This window comes from Neopsephotus bourkii, unplaced genomic scaffold (assembly GCF_033783945.1).
Source record: "Neopsephotus bourkii isolate Nb327-2 ecotype Australia unplaced genomic scaffold, CSIRO-AGI_Nbou_v1 NB_47, whole genome shotgun sequence".
Taxonomy (NCBI): domain Eukaryota; kingdom Metazoa; phylum Chordata; class Aves; order Psittaciformes; family Psittacidae; genus Neopsephotus; species Neopsephotus bourkii.
In genome coordinates this window covers 1-15500 of record NW_026900564.1, presented here as the reverse complement: position 1 = coordinate 15500, position 15500 = coordinate 1, and the positions used below count along the sequence as shown (strand labels likewise).

General features: G+C 51.1%; 1 protein-coding gene across 1 annotated transcript; it reads left to right on the top strand.

The window, feature by feature from the left end:
• Nucleotides 1-4167: 4167 nt before the first annotated feature.
• Nucleotides 4168-5617, top strand: LOC133209099 (olfactory receptor 14J1-like). Its single transcript, XM_061347490.1, has one exon. The coding sequence runs from the start codon at nt 4452-4454 to the stop codon at nt 5373-5375; it is 924 nt and encodes a 307-aa protein (XP_061203474.1). The 5' UTR covers nt 4168-4451; the 3' UTR covers nt 5376-5617.
• The last annotated feature ends 9883 nt before the right edge of the window (nt 5618-15500 follow it).

Genomic DNA, 15500 nt, shown 5'->3' with positions numbered 1-15500 from the left:
TGCTCATATCAGGGGTATTGGGCAGACTGTGATGGACTGTGGACTTGGGACCCCATATACAACTCATTTGATACAATCTCTCTGTGATACTCATGTACTAGAAGCTGGTAAATATAGGCATGTCCAGGTTTCTATCGACCTTTGGAGACCTTTATAGATATTGCTGGCCACTTTTTCCAACATAGGCTGGCCACCTGTGTCAGAATGAGTGTGCATTTTGTTCAGTATGAAAGCCCAAGCCTCATGCGACGTAGGGGAGGCAGATCCTCTGTGGGGACGCCTGCTAAAATTGAGCCTGCCACCTCGCACTGCAATGATGCTTCTCGGGGCTGGTTTCCTGTTAGTCTCCACAGGGTCCTTGTGCCACGTTCTGTACGTGGGATTGTGTAGTGAGAATAATGATTGTCTGAATTTTGTGCTTCTGTCCTGGGTTTTGCAGTAGCAATCATTTTTCTCCTTGGTAGCTGGTGCAGAGCTGTGTTTTGACTTTCAGCCTGGGAAGAGAGCTGATAAAAATGTTTTGGTTTGGTCAAGGGCTTTGTGAGCCTCATTTTCTGTCAGGGAGGAGGGGAAGGTGGAAGGCAGCAGAGAGAGGACACCTGACCCAAACTGACCAAAGAGGTATTCCATACCACAGCACGTCATGGCCAGGGTGTAACTGGGAGTTACCCGGAAGGGCGAGGGACTGCGAGGTTGGAGGAGGTATCGGTCAGTGCTTGGTCGGGCTGGGGGGGTGAGTTATCGGTCACCTGGTGGTGAGGTGTTTTATTCTCTTCCCTTGTTATTTCCTTTATCATTACTATTATTGGTGGTAGCAGCAGTGATTTGTGTTGTGTCTCAGTTACTAAACTGTTCTTATCTCAACCCGTGGGAGTTGCATTCTTTTCGATTTCTCCTCTCTGTCCCTCTGGGAGTAGGGGGAGGGCAAGAAGGGAGGGAGTGAGTGAAGGAGCTGTCTGGCTGGGTTTGAACCATGACAGCTTCAAATATTGTAGTTGTGTGGAGTGTGCTTGTGGGATCCCATACGCGTGTGTGTGTGTGTGTGTGTTGAGGGCAGATGGTGTTCTGTGTATTTTTTTGTTGTTGTTGGGTTCATGTAGAAGTTTTTAACAGGTACCAGTTTAACATTTCGGGCAAGAAAGGGTTAATGCAAAAGTGCGGTTGCTGGCAGGTATTTATGTCTGCTGCTGAAGCAGGCAGGCAGCTGTAGCTGTTGCCGAGCAGGCCAGCATTTGTAGCTGTGCAAAGCAGGGTGAGAGACTTTGGGAAAAAAAAAGAAGAAAATAAAAGGGTATTTGATGAGAGTTCAGTCCCGATGTTCAAAAGAAGCTGCCCTCCGATTTGCCTCCCAGTGCTCCACTGGCGGAAGGGCCAGGATGGACGCCAGAGCTGAGGAGTGAAAAAAAAAAAACAACACCAAAAAAACCCCCAAAAAACCAAAACCTAAACAAGCAAAAAAAAAACCAAACAAACACAAAACAACACAAAAAGCCCTCTCAATCTATTGAGGTATTGAGGCAGTTTGTAGAGACACCACCGACAAAGCCTAAAGAGCATCTGCAACACAGTAGGTGCATGGCAGGAGCCTTGTTTAGTATGTTTAAAATAACCTGGGGTGAATCCAAGACTTGGAGGCACAGACTGGTTGAAACAAGAACTGCTAACTGAAAAAGAGAGACGGGTAGTGCAACCACAAGCTTTATGAGCCGTCACCGCAGCAGCATCTGGGTGGCAGAGAGAAAAAAAACAACAAACAAAAAACAAAGGGCAATGATGCAGCAAACTCCTCGACTGTTAACAATGTGCAGTTTAACCTGTCTACTTCTCAAGAACTGATAACCTGGAGGAGGGGGTATATTTGTGTCCTCCTGCCTACAGGTCCATGGCGATTGCCTCCAAAGTTTGTCAAGCCTTGCTGTGAGCTGGGCAGACGAATGGAGGAACCTGATGCCTCAGCTACAGGAGCTGACCATGAATACCCCGGGCAGAATGAGATAGAGGAAGAGAAAAACAACTAATGATTGCAAAACATTATTTGGGGGCAACTGAAAAGTAACAGCTTGAATATGTGTGCTTGTAAAGTAGTTATTATTAGAGGCTGTGATTATGTGTATAAAACCACACGTATTTTCTAGCCAGTTGGTAATAAGAAACTACACCTTGTATTGTATGAATTTGTCACTTGTAAAAGAGATGTTAGAGCATGGAAATTTGCAGCAGCTGCTAGAAAATGCTAAGGCAAAAGCTAGAAGAATTCTAATACAATGGTAGTTATAAAGCAGGTAATGGAACAAATTAAGAGGATGGGAGAACTCCACTGGTAAGAAATGTCTTTGGCTAGTCCCTCCCCATCTTCAACATGCTGCTGCACCCTGTAATAGTTACTCTGCTAATGTAAATCTGTGTGTGCCTTGCCATAATAACAACTTGTTATTGGACGAAGCAGGTGAAACTGCATTGACAACAAGGTGCAAGGACTGAGGCTGACCAAATGCCTGCTACCACAGTCAAGGAGAGACTGGGCTGGCCTCTGTGTTTGCCAAATCACTGTAAGTGCATGTAAGAAATAGTATATGAGTTAAGGCTTTGCAATAAACGGCTTTGGTCTGATCACATTGATCTCTGACTGAGTCCATATTTTTTCTGTGGCAAAGTGTTGAATTGCCAGTGTTCAGTTAATGGTGGACTGATGTTCTTAAGGGTCTTTCCAACCTAAATGGCTCCCTGATTCTACACAATCTTGTTGTTCAGATCAAACTCTGTCTCTCATCACAAAAATGACACTGCAGGAAGGCAGTGTGTCTGCCAGCTGAGGGAGGGAACATCACTGCTTGCTTCAGGCTGTTTCCCATGGAGTTACCCTGGAGCCCCAGGGAGCCCTGGAGGGAGCCCAGTGGGGCAGAGGCAGAGCCACCTTGGGTTGGACCTCTGCTGCTGAGCTGGGCCGGGCTCCTGGGACACAGATAGATGCTGGCAAGCGGGCAGTGCTGCAGAGAGACAGCTCTGCCCAGGAGCAAGGCTGGGGCACTGCCTGCAGGCACCCAGGGGAGACCTCTGAGCCTCAGAGAGCTTAAAGGCACTTGGAAGTGGAGGATGCTGAGAGCTCCCTGCAGGAGAAACCTTCCCAGCCCTGTGCATGGTAAGGCTCTGGGTGCAGGGCAATGCAGCTGCAGCTCCTGGAGAGATCTCCTCAAGCTGCTGCCTCGGACAGTCCATGGGATCTGTCAGGAGCTCTCTCCTTGTCTCTCTGTGTAGATAAGGAGGAGGATGTGCTGCAGAGCAGGGCTTCCCTCTGCACCATGGGAGGGACAGGACAAGGCAGGTCCCTTGTCCCGGGGCTGGCTGCAGGGTGTGAATGTGGGTGTGCAGCCGGGGGTGCCCAGTGCTGTCCTTGCGAGAAAAGACCCTGCAGTCCAGGGGTGTGTGCAGGGGCAGGGACTCTGCTGCCTGCCAGGGTCAGCACTCAGCCTGCCTGGGAGCTCCCCATGGCGCTGGGGAGGAAGGTGGGGTGGTGAAGAAAAAGTGTTTTTGTTCACTGGAGAGGGTGCTGTGTGGGTCAGGGCTGCTCAGAGCTCCACATCACTCTGAGCACGTTTGCAGAGGGTCCTGAAAGACACTGAGGCAGCGTTTACCTGATAGGGAAGGATCCTGAGCTTTGATGTTTTTCACTCTTGGTGGGCAGGTTGGGCAGTGGGAGCTGGGAATTTCCTTCTCTGCTTTGGAGAAGGCACCCAGAGCCTTGTCAGGACTTGTGTGAGCTGCTCCTGAGGCCCTGCACAGGCAGAGATGCCCCTGGGCAGAGCCCTGCTGCCCGGAGGGGTGTGCAGGGCAGAGCTGAGCACACAGCCCATGGGATGGGCTCTGGGAGCACTGAGAGGGAGCAGAGCTGGGCACAGAGCAGCAGCTCCTGGCAGGGACAGCTCCAGGCAGCAGAGCCATGGGCAGGGAGTGGGGGGAAAGTGCAGCCCAGGCCTGGGGAGGGTGCGTTCAGGCAGCTCTCTTGGGGTCTGGCACTGGAGGTGGCTGCTGGCCATGCTCTGCTGCGCACAGCCCTTTGCTTCTCCCCGTGAGAGCTCCATGTTCTTCTTTTGAAACCATGCTCCCCTGCTCTCAGCACAGGACAGGTATTTGTTTGTGAAGACATCTTAGAGCCAGTGAAAATGTAAGCAGAGTTCAAATGGGGAAGGTCCGATGGGCACTGAAGCTCTCCTGGCTCTGCATTAAGCTGCAAAGAGCTGAGACTTTTTGCCTAATGCAGTGCTCTCATTGTAACTAGGAAGAAGCCTCAGCAGTGTAATGACATCACTGGTGACGATGCTGAGCCTCTCCTCTCCTGCTAAAATGTGCTCACAGTCATGAGTAAATTGAACTTCAATATCTGACATCCCTCCTGTCCTAACCTGTACCTGCCTTTTTCTCCAGTGACAGTGCCCCATGCCCAGAGGCAGCAGATGTCCAACAGCAGCTCCATCACCCACTTCCTCCTCCTGCCATTCGCAGCCACACGGGAGCTGCAGCTCTGCCACTTCTGGCTCTTCCTGGGCATCTTCCTGGCTGCAATCGTGGGCAACGGCCTCATCATCACCAGCACAGCCTGCGACCAGCACCTCCACACCCCCATGTACTTCTTCCTCCTCAACCTCTCCCTGCTGGACCTGGGCTGCATCTCCACCACTGCCCCGAAATCGATGGCCAATTCCCTCTGGAACACCAGGGTCATCTCCCACACAGGTTGTGCTGCACAGGTCTTTTTCTTTGTCTTTTTCATTTCATCAGAGTATTTTATCCTCACTGTCATGTCCTACGACCGCTATGTGGCCATCTGCAAGCCCTTGCACTACGGGACCCTCCTGGGCAGCAGAGCTTGTGTCCACATGGCAGCAGCTGCCTGGGGCACTGGGTTTCTCAATGCTCTAGTGAACACAGCCAATACATTTTCACTACCCCTCTGCCAAGGCAATGCTGTGGAGCAGTTCTTCTGTGAAATCCCCCAGATCCTCAAGCTCTCCTGCTCACATTCCTACCTCAGAGAAGTTGGACTTCTTGTGCTTGGTTTCTCTTTGGCACTTGGCTGTTTTGTGTTTATTGTGGTGTCCTATGTGCACATCTTCAGGGCCGTGCTGAGGATCCCCTCAGAGCAGGGACGCCACAAAGCCTTTTCCACGTGCCTCCCTCACCTGGCTGTGCTTTCCGTGGTTATCAGCACTGGTACCTTTGCCTACCTGAAGCCCCCCTCCCTCTCTTCCCCATCCCTGGATCTGGTGGTGTCAGTGCTGTACTCGGTGGTGCCTCCAGCAGTGAACCCCCTCATCTACAGCCTGAGGAACCAGGAGCTCAAGGATGCTGTGAGGAAGTTGGTGACTGGTTGTGTTTGAGCAGCCATACGCTTCCTGCTTTCCTCTAAAATGGGTGGCCAGTGTAGATCATGATAGGCCATGTCTGTCTTTCCTGCTTTACATTTGTTTTCCTGTTTCAATTTGTGGTGATGCTGTCTTCATAGAAATGTCAGTTGTCATCTCCTCCTGCATACGTAGCCACCCGTGTTGTGTGACCCACAGACATTGTTTCATTCTGGGGCTCTCACTTTATTTAAGGAAAATAAATGATTCTGCAGCAACTTCTTCTCTGTGCTATGTCCTCACACGGCAGGAATGAAGGGGAATGAAATGAGCATTCTGTCTGCTCCAGCTCTGGGATGGCTGCTCTGTGCCTGGAGCTGAAAGAGCTCTTGGGGAGCCCAAGGGCCGGGGCTGTTGTGCTGGTGTGGGGAGATGGGATGGCCTGGGGGGGCTGCAGAGCTCTCAGGGTGTCCTGGGCAGGAGAGCAAGGGACACAGGGGTCCCTGCAGGGAACTGCCCTACAATGGCCCAGGCTGGGGCTGCCTGGCTGGGAGCAGCCCATGGGAAAGTTCTGGGTAGGCAGGAGCTGGGCAGAAGGCAGCGTGTGCCCTGGCAGCAAGGGAGGACAGCAGCATTGCGGGCTGTATGAGCAGGAGTACGGCAGGAGAACAAGGGAAGGGATGCTCTGGAATGCTCCATCCAGGTTTCAGATCCCCAGTTCAGGAATGCTACTGGGAAGCAGGAGTGGGTTTAGCAACAGGCCCTCAGGACGGGAGAGACTGGAGCATGGTGCCTGTGGGGAGAGGCTGGGGGAGCTGGGCTTGTCCATCCTGGAGAAGGGAAGGCCGATGGGGACTGACTGCCTTTACCGGCAAGGAGGAGATGGAGAATACAGAGCCAGGCTCCTCACTATGGTGCCTGTTTGGAGGACAAAAGGCAATGGGGGATAGTGACAGAGGAGAGGTTCAGCCAGGACAGGAGGAAAACTTGTTCCCATAGGCTCGGGCAAGTGCTGCATCAGGTCACCCAGAGAGGTTGTGCAGTCTCTGGCCTTCGGGATTTGCAATTCAGACTGAATTAAGCCTTGAAGCACTTGCTCTGATCCTGTTCCTGATGGTTTGGACTTGAGACCTTCTGGGGTTCCTTCCGACTTCTGTTCTGTTATGATCCTACAATGATGGGCTTACGAAGGGCCACAGAGATGCTCTGAGGGCTGGAGCATGTCTCCGGTGAAGACAGGCTGAGAGAGCTGTGGGTGTTCAGCCTGGAGAAGACTCCAGGGAGACAGCATATCTAAGCAGGGCCTAGAAAAAATGTGGAGAGCGTCTTTTCCCGAGGCTGTGCAGTGACAGGACAAGGGGGAAAGTCTTTAAGCTATATAAAGGGAGATTTAGCTTGGACATTCAGAGGAAGTTGTTCCCTTTGTGGGTGGTGGGACACTGGCACACGGTGTCCAGAGAAGCTGTGGCTGCCCTATCCCTGGCAGTGTTCAAGGCCAGTTTGCATGGGAGTCATCTCTGAAGCTGTGCTTTGTCCAGCTCTGATGTTCACAAGGCATGTCAGATGAAATCCAACTTTACTGTAAAGTACCCTGCATGTAGTCATGAGTTGGATGAGTCTGGGCTGCACAAGAGAGGCTCAGCATGGCCTTAGCTTCATTTTGACTGTGTTATTTATTTACTGGCATAAAAAAAAACTGCTGAGGTTTTTTTTGGGAATATAAAATATTCTTTGTATGACTGAAAGAGTGTTGAAACAGGGAGAAGTTCTCAGATCTTTGTAGCTCAGTCCAGAGCCAGGAGGGCTGCAGTGCCCGTCAGTCCTTTCTCATTTTTCCTCTGCTTACAACACTTGTGTAAGATGCCGTCCCACCCAAACTGACCTTAAGAAAACCCACAAACACCTGTGCTGGGCTGAGAACAGGGGAGCACGGATTCAAAAGGCAGAAAGCAGATCACAGAGCTCACATGGGGAGAAGCAAAGGGATCTGCAAAGCAAAGCACAGCCAGCAGCCACCTCCAGTGCCAGACCCCAAGAGAGCTGCCTGAACGCACCCTCCCCAGGCCTGGGCTGCACTTTCCCCCCACTCCCTGCCCATGTCTCTGCTGCCTGGAGCTGTCCCTGCCAGGAGCTGCTGCTCTGTGCCCAGCTCTGCTCCCTCTCAGTGCCCCCAGAGCCCATCCCATGGGCTGTGTGCTCAGCTCTGCCCTGTACACCCCTCCCAGCAGCAGGGATCTGCCCAGGGGCATCTCTGCCTCTGCAGGAACCTCACACCTAGCACTCAGTGGATCCATCAATGGTGAATGGAGAAATATGGTCATCCCCTGAGGAAAGCCTTGAGAGCTTCTTAACTCTTCAGTTAGTTACTGGTGGCAATGAGCAGTGTGTAGGGAGGTGAAAGCGCGTAGAGGGAAGTCAGCAAGAAGCAAGGGGATGGTTCAGGGCTTTAATAAATCCTTACAAGCAGGACTGAGCCCAGCAACGGAGAGCAGTTGATGTCTGTAGGTGGAGCAGGAGTAGGTGCTCCTGGAGTGTGGCTGCAGGCCCTGGACAAACCAGAGGTTACCTGAGAAGTTTCCCTCACAGGAACATGCCTCAGTGTGGCACATGGGGAATGCCCACTGCTGGGGGTGCCTGAACACTGCTCATCATGCCCCATCAGCCGACCTTCCTGTCTCCCTCTCCTGCACTACCCAAACTTGCCTGGAATGCAGGATCCATCCCTGAGCCTGGAGAATGCAGGAACCTCCTGCAGTGAGGTGTCGCTGCTGCAGGGGAAGTGCAAAGCTTCTGTGAGACTCTTGTGAGTGCAGGCAGACAGTGGGGTGTGCACAGCAGAGGGTGCTACAGGCAGGAAGCTGTCTCAGATGAGGTGCCCTGTACCAACAGCATGGGATACCATGCACCAAAGGACAACACCTTTCTTTTTGGGTCTTGCCAAGAAGTTCTCAATCCAGACCATTGGCTTTTCCCACTGCTCTCCCATGGTGCTTAGTTCTCTGTCCTGGTGGCATCACCCATTCCTCTAGAAGCCCCCTTTAGATCAGCTTGTTGAGGGGTATTCACTCCAGCTGCTAAATTGACACTATAGTAGCAGCCTACAAGTACTTGAAATGTGGCTTCAGAGATGATGGAGGTTTTCTTGCTAGCAGGAAGAGAAGGAAACCTCTACAAAGTGCATCATGAAAGGTTCAGACTCAACGTTAGGAAAGAGAAATGTCTCTCAAAAGGTGGACTTGTGGTGCAAGAGGTCACCCAGAGGGAGTCTGGCTCAGCCCATGGCATTGTGTTTCAGGGAACAGACAGTGATGGGTGCAGAGATGTGACTGAAGGTACAGAAATGCCAGGTGAGAGCTAGGTGGGAAAGCAAGATGGGTGTCAACAGCCTGAAGGGAAAGAGGTGCAGGCATGGGCCAGTGAAGGACAGCCTGCAGCAGAGATGGCTGAGGATTCTGGCAAGACTGAAAGGCCCAAAAGAACAAAAGGCCTTTGTGCCCTGGGCTATGGCAGCTGTCTGTTTCATCAAGGCCTCTGAGGAGAACTTTCATTCTCAGGATTTCAGGCTGTACTTCTCCAAGGGCTGTGGTCAGGGCTTGGCCTTTCTGCTTCATCAAACAAACCAAGGGTTTTCTCACCATCAGACACCTGCATTTTGCCTTTGTCTGCCTGTAATCACAGCCTGCAGCTACTTGGTTTAACGAGTCCCTGGGGAGGATGTGACAGTGGGGCTCATTAATGCTGAAGGGACCTGGGGCTTTGTTTCTGACTTGGACTTTTTGAGGGATTCTTTCAGTCTCCACTCAGCACCTGAGATTCCCAGATTCAGCCCAAATACACCACGGGCTCATTAGACCCTGAGGAGCCATGTCTCACCATGTGGTTTTTGTCAGCTCCTCCAGATTGCCTTCCAGATATTTCAGGAGGTTTCTGAGTGCAGGAAGATTACAAGGAGCATCTGATGAAAGTTATTTGAAAGGGTTTATTTTATCACTTTTCAGTTTAGAAATTTCTATTCCATTGCTACTGATCCCGAGTGTCTCTTCCCGAGGCCTGCACAGGCAGGAAAGGGAGCCCTTAAGGTCCATTGCTGAACTGATCCCCGCACTTCTCACCTCCCCATCCAACATTGCTCTCATCGTCCACCCGGGACTTGCATCACCTCTTGTGCACCAGCTCTCAGCCCCCTGCCTTAGAGACCTGCCTGCACACTGACAGAGCAGGATTGTTCTTTTGGGCAAGCAAAGCAAAGGAAAGCATGACAAAGCATCATACACAGTAAAATACACTTGGGCACCATGGATCTCGTACAGGCAGTGCCTCACGGGGTCCCGTTCCTACACAGGGATAACCTCATGAGGAATGTTGTAGAGACACAGGCAGATACAAAGAGGTTAAATCTGTGAACACGATTAAAAAGTTGTCGAAGTAGACAGTTAGAGTATAGAAAGACTTGTAAGACTTTCCTGGCTGAAGCTGAAAGCAGCAGCTTGGGGAAGAGGACTCTGAATGAACAGAGTGAGGGGAAGAGACAAGTGGGGAATAGTGGACAGGGCTTTTTTCTGGACAGTCTGCTGAAAAGGGGGCTTCAGAATTGGTCATTGTGCTATGGACAGGGGAAAATCTATGAAAGATGAGAGGAATGAAGGACGTGGTGTAACCGGCAGGACAGTGGCAGTGCAGTTATGGAGGAAGGTCAGCATTCCTTTAGGATCCCCCTGTGAAAGGTCATTGGATTGGCAGAGGTTTCTTGGGAGAGAGGACCAAAAGAGGATCAATGCTTTTGGCCAACATCAACACCGTGGTCAACCTCAATGCCTTGGCCAACCTCAACGCCTTGTCCAACCTCAAAGGCTTAGCCAACATCAGTGCATTGGTCAGCCTCAACAACTCAGCGAACCTCAACACCTTGGTCAACCTCAACGTCTTGGCCAACCTCAACGCCTTAGTCAACCTCTAATGCGTTAGCCAACCTCAATGCCTTGGCCGACTGCAATGCGTTGGCCGACCTCAATGCCTTGGCCAGCCTCAAAGACTTAGCCAATGTAAAATCCCTGGCGATCCTCAACACCTTGGCCAACCTCAATGCTTTTGGCCAGCCTCAACACCTTGGTCAACCTCAACGCCTTGGCCAACTTCAACACCTTGGACAACCTCAATGCTTTAGCCAACCTCACTGCCTTGGCCAACCTCAAACGCCTTGGTCAACCTCAATGCCTTGGCCAACCATAACACCTTAACCAACCTCAACGCCCCGCCCAACCTCAATGGCTTGGCCAACATCAACGCTTTGGCCAACCTCAACAACTCGGTAAACCTCAACGATTTGGCCAACCTCAAAACTTTGGGCAACCTCAGCACCTTGGGGAACCTCAGTGCCTTAGCCAATCTTAACACCTTGGTCAACCTCAACACTTTGGTCAACCTCAACACCTTAGTCAATTTCAGTGCCCTGGCCAACCTGAACGCATTGGTCAACTGCAAAGCTTTTGGCCAACCTCAACACCTTGGTCAACCTCAACACCTTGGACAACCTCAACGCCCTGTCCAACCTCAACACTTTGGTCAACCTCAGTGCTTTTAGCCAACCTCAACGCCTTGCTCAACCTCAATGCCTTAGCCAACCTCGATGCCTTAACCATCCTCAGTGCCCTGGCCAACCTCAAGGCCTTAGCCAAACTTAATTCACTGGCCAACCTCAACATCTTGGTCAACCGTAAAGCCCTGGCCAACCTCAAAGCCTTAGCCAACCTCAATGACCTGGAAACCTCAATGTCTTGGCCAATGTCAACACCCTAGCCGACCTCAACACTTTGGCCAACCTCAATGCTTTTGGCCAAACTGAATGCGTTGCTTAACCTCAATGACTTGGGCAACCTCAGTGCTTTAACCATCCTCAATGCCCTGGCCAACCTCAGTGCCCTGGCCAACCTCAACCCCTTGGTCAACCTCAATGCCTTGGCCAACATCTAACGCCTTTGCCAACCTCAATGGTTTCTGGCCAACCTCAACGACTTTTGGCCAACCTCAACGCTTTTCGCGAACCTCAACGCCTTGGCCAATCTCAAAGGCTTGGTCAACATCAGCACCTTGGTCAACCTCCACACCTTGGTCAACCTCCACACCTTGGTCAACCTCCATGCCTTCGCCAACCTCAACGACCCTGGCCAACTTCTATGCCTTGTCCAGCCTCAACACCTTGGTCAACCTCAACACCTTAGTCAAACTGAATGCCCTGGTCAACCTCAATGCCTTGGTCAACTGCAAAGCTTTTGTCCAACCTCAAAACCTTGGTCAACCTCAATGCCTTGGCCAACCTGAACACCTTGGTCAACCTTAATACCTTGGCCCACCTTAACACCTTGGTCAACCTTAATACCTTGGCCCACCTCAACGACCCTGGGCAACTTCTATGCCTTGGTCAATCTCAATGCCTCGGTCAATCTCAACACTTTGGTCAACCTCAACACCTTAGTCAACCTCAATGCCCTGGCCAACCTCAACACCCTGGTCAACTGTAAGCCCTGGCCAACCTCAAAGCCTTAGCCGAACTCAATGCCTTGGCCAATGTCAACACCCTAGCCGACCTCAACACTTTGGCCAACCTCAATGCTTTTGGCCAAACTGAACGCCTTGCTCAACCTCAGTGACTTGGACAACCTCAATGCTTTAACCATCCTCAATGCCCTGGCCAACCTCAACCCCTTGGTCAACCTCAATGCCTTGGCCAACATCTAACGCCTTTGCCAACCTCAATGGTTTCTGGCCAACCTCAACGACTTTTGGCCAACCTCAACACCTTAGGCAACCTCAATGCCTTAGCCAACCTCAAAACCCTGGTCAACTTCAACACCTTGGCAAACTTCAAATGCCTTAGCCAACTTCAATGCCTTGGTCAAACTCAACGCCTTGGCCAACCTCAACGCCTTGGCCAACCTCAATGCCTTGGAAAACCTCAACAACCTGGCCAACCTCAAATGCTTTGGTCAACCTCAATGCCTTGGCCAACCTCTAATACCTTAGCAAACCTCAGTGCCCTGGCCAACCTCAACCCCTTGGTCAACCTCAACGCCTTGGCCAACATTTAATGCCTTTGCGAACCTCAATGACTTTTGGCCAACCTCAACGCTTTTGGCCAACCTCAACGCCCTGGCCAACCTCAACACCTTGCTCAACCTCAATGCCTTTGCCAACCATAATGCCTTAACCAAACAACACCCCGCCCAACCTCAATGGCTTGGCCAACATCAACGCCTTGGCCATCCTCAACAACTCGGTAAACCTTAACAATTTGGCCAACCTCAAAACCTTGGTCAACCTCAACACCTTGGGCAACCTCAACAACCCTGGCCAACTTCAACGGCTTTGTCAACATCAATGCTTTTGGCCAACCTCAACACCTTGGTCAACCTGAACGTCTTGACCAACCTCAACACCTAAGACAACCTCAAAGTCTTAGCCAACATCAGCGCCTTGGTCAACCTCAACAACTTGATAAACCTCAACGATTCAGCCAACCTCAACACCTTGTTCAAGTGCAGCACCTTGGGCAATTTGAATGCCTTAGCCAATCTCAACACCTTGGTCAACCTCAACACCTTGGCCAGCCTGAACACCTTAGCCAATCTCAACACCTTGGCCAAACTCAACACCTTGGCCAACCTCAACACCTTGGCCAACCTCAACACCTTGGTCAACCTCAACACCTTGGGCAGCCTCAATACCTTAACCAATCTCAACACCTTGGTCAATCTGAACACCTTGGCGGACCTCTAATGCCTTAGCCAAACTCAATTCCTTGGTCAACCTCAGCGCCTTGATGAACCTCAACGCCTTGGCCAACCTCAACACCTTGGCCACACTCAACACCTTGGCCAATCTCAACGCCTTGGCCAATGTCAACAACCCTTACCTACCTCACCAGCTTTGTCAACCTCAATTATTTTGGTCAAACTCAACACCTTGGTCAACCTCAGTTCCTTGGCCCACCTCAGTTCCTTGGTCCACCTCAACACCTTGGCCAACCTCTAATGCCTTGGCCAACCTCAATGCCTTGGCCCACCTCAGCGCCTTGATGAACCTCAATGCACTGGCTACCCTCAATGCCTTTGGCCAACCTCAATGCCTTTGGGCAACCTCAACAGCTTGGCCAACCACAATGCCTTGGCCAACCTCAATGCCTTGGCCAAACTCAAAGCCTTGGACAACCTCAATGCTTTTTGCCAAGCTCAACGTTTTTGGCCAACCTCAACACCTTGGTCAACCTCAACGCTTTGGCCAACCTCAGTGCCTTTACCAACCTTGGCTGGTCTTTTGGTCTTTGGCCCAGACTCAACGCCATGGTCAACCTCAACTGCTTGGCCAACCTCAAAGCCTCAGTCAACCTTAACACCTTGGCCAACCTCGAACAGCCAACCTCAATGCCTTGGACAACCTCAAAGCCTTGGTAAACCTCAACGGCTTGGACAGCATCAATGCCTTAGACGACCTCAATGCATTAGCCAACCTCAACACCCTGGTTAACCTCAACGCCTTGGACAACCTCAAAACCTTGGTCAACCACAACGCCTTCGGCAACCTCAACGCTTTGGCCAACCTCAATGCCTTTACCAACCTTGGTTGGTATTTGGTTTGTCCTTTGGCCAATCTCAGCACCTTGGTCAACATCAACGCCTTGGTCAAACTCAATGCCCTGGTCAACCTGAATGCCCTGGCCAACCTCAATGCTCTGGCGAACCTCAATGCCTTTGCCACCCTCAATGCCTTGGTCAACCTCAACACCTTTGCCAACCTCAACACCTTAGTCAACCTCAGTGCCTTGGTCAGTCTCAATGCCTAGGCCAACCTTAGCGCCTTAGCCAATCCCTATGCCATGGCTAACCTCAACACCTTGGTCAACCTCAAGTCCTTAGTCAACCTCAACACCCTGGACAACCTGAACGCCTTTGTCAACCTCAATGCCTTGGACAACCTCAACGCTTTGGCCAACCTCAACACCTTGGTCAATCTCAATGTTTTTGACCAACCTCAGAGCCTTTGTCAACCTCAAAGACTTAGCCAACTTCAATGCTTTAGCTATCCTCAATGCCCTGGCCCACCTCATATCCTTAGCCAACCTCAACACCCTGTCCAACCTCAACGCCTTGGTCAACCTCAAAGCCTTAGCCAACCTCAACGGCTTGGCCAACATCAACGTCTCGGTCGACCTCAACACCTTGGTAAACCTCAGCGCCTCGGCAACATGGAGTTCAGGAACGTCTCCATTCAGTCTCTAAGGCTGGGAGGAGCAAAGGTAGGGAAGGAAGTGAGCACCAAGCGAGATGATGCAGAACATGAAACAGGTCCAAAGGTGCGTTAGATGCCACCAAAACCAATGGAGTCGTTTGATGGGTATTGGTTGAAACCATCTTCAGTTGGAATTCTGGATATAATAGTGGTTAACATGGGAGATTGGGAACAATTCTTTCTCCCAAGTCATTGGAACAGGCAGTGCTGGCACCCCTGGAAGTGTTTCTGAATCATAGAGATGAAAGCCCTCAGTGCCATGGGTTAGTGGTGGCCTTAAAGTGGAATGTGGATGAGGTTAAAGGGCTTTTCCAACCTGCTTGATTCCATGATTCCGAGCCCAAAAGGGAATAACACCAGCAACCATCCCATCTCCAGTTATCCTATAGTGTATCTACCTGTCTTCACCCCACACAACTCCCAACCCCTTGTTTGGAACTGGATGATCCTTAGGTCCTTTCCAACACAATCCATCCTATGGGAAGCCACCCATCCCCTTGGCTTAAAGTTGTCTCCAGGGAAAGAAGTCAAGGGCTGAAGTGTTCCTAACTCCTGGAAGCCGAAAGAGCTCGGAGTGTTCTCCTGGAGGTTTTGGGTTCCTTCCCTTTTCCAAGTGTTATCAGTGGCTTTTTGTCACGTAGAAAGGACCTCAAGGCAAGTGCAGGAGGATATGCATGGAATTCTAGGAAAAATCTGGAAAAAAATCCCAATTCTGGGGAAAAATGCATGGAATTCAGGGAAATTCAAGGCAAACCTCTTCAAAGAGATGCCCCATCCCTGGCAGTGCTCAAGGCCAGCTTGGAGCATCCTGCTCAAGGAGAAGGCAGCCCTATTGGAACTGGATGAGCTTGAAGTTCTCTTCCATCCCATTCCATGATT

What these genes read in the sequence shown, in the direction of transcription:
- LOC133209099 (XM_061347490.1), top strand. Translation starts at nt 4,452, where the DNA reads ATGTCCAACAGCAGCTCCATCACCCACTTCCTCCTCCTGCCATTCGCA.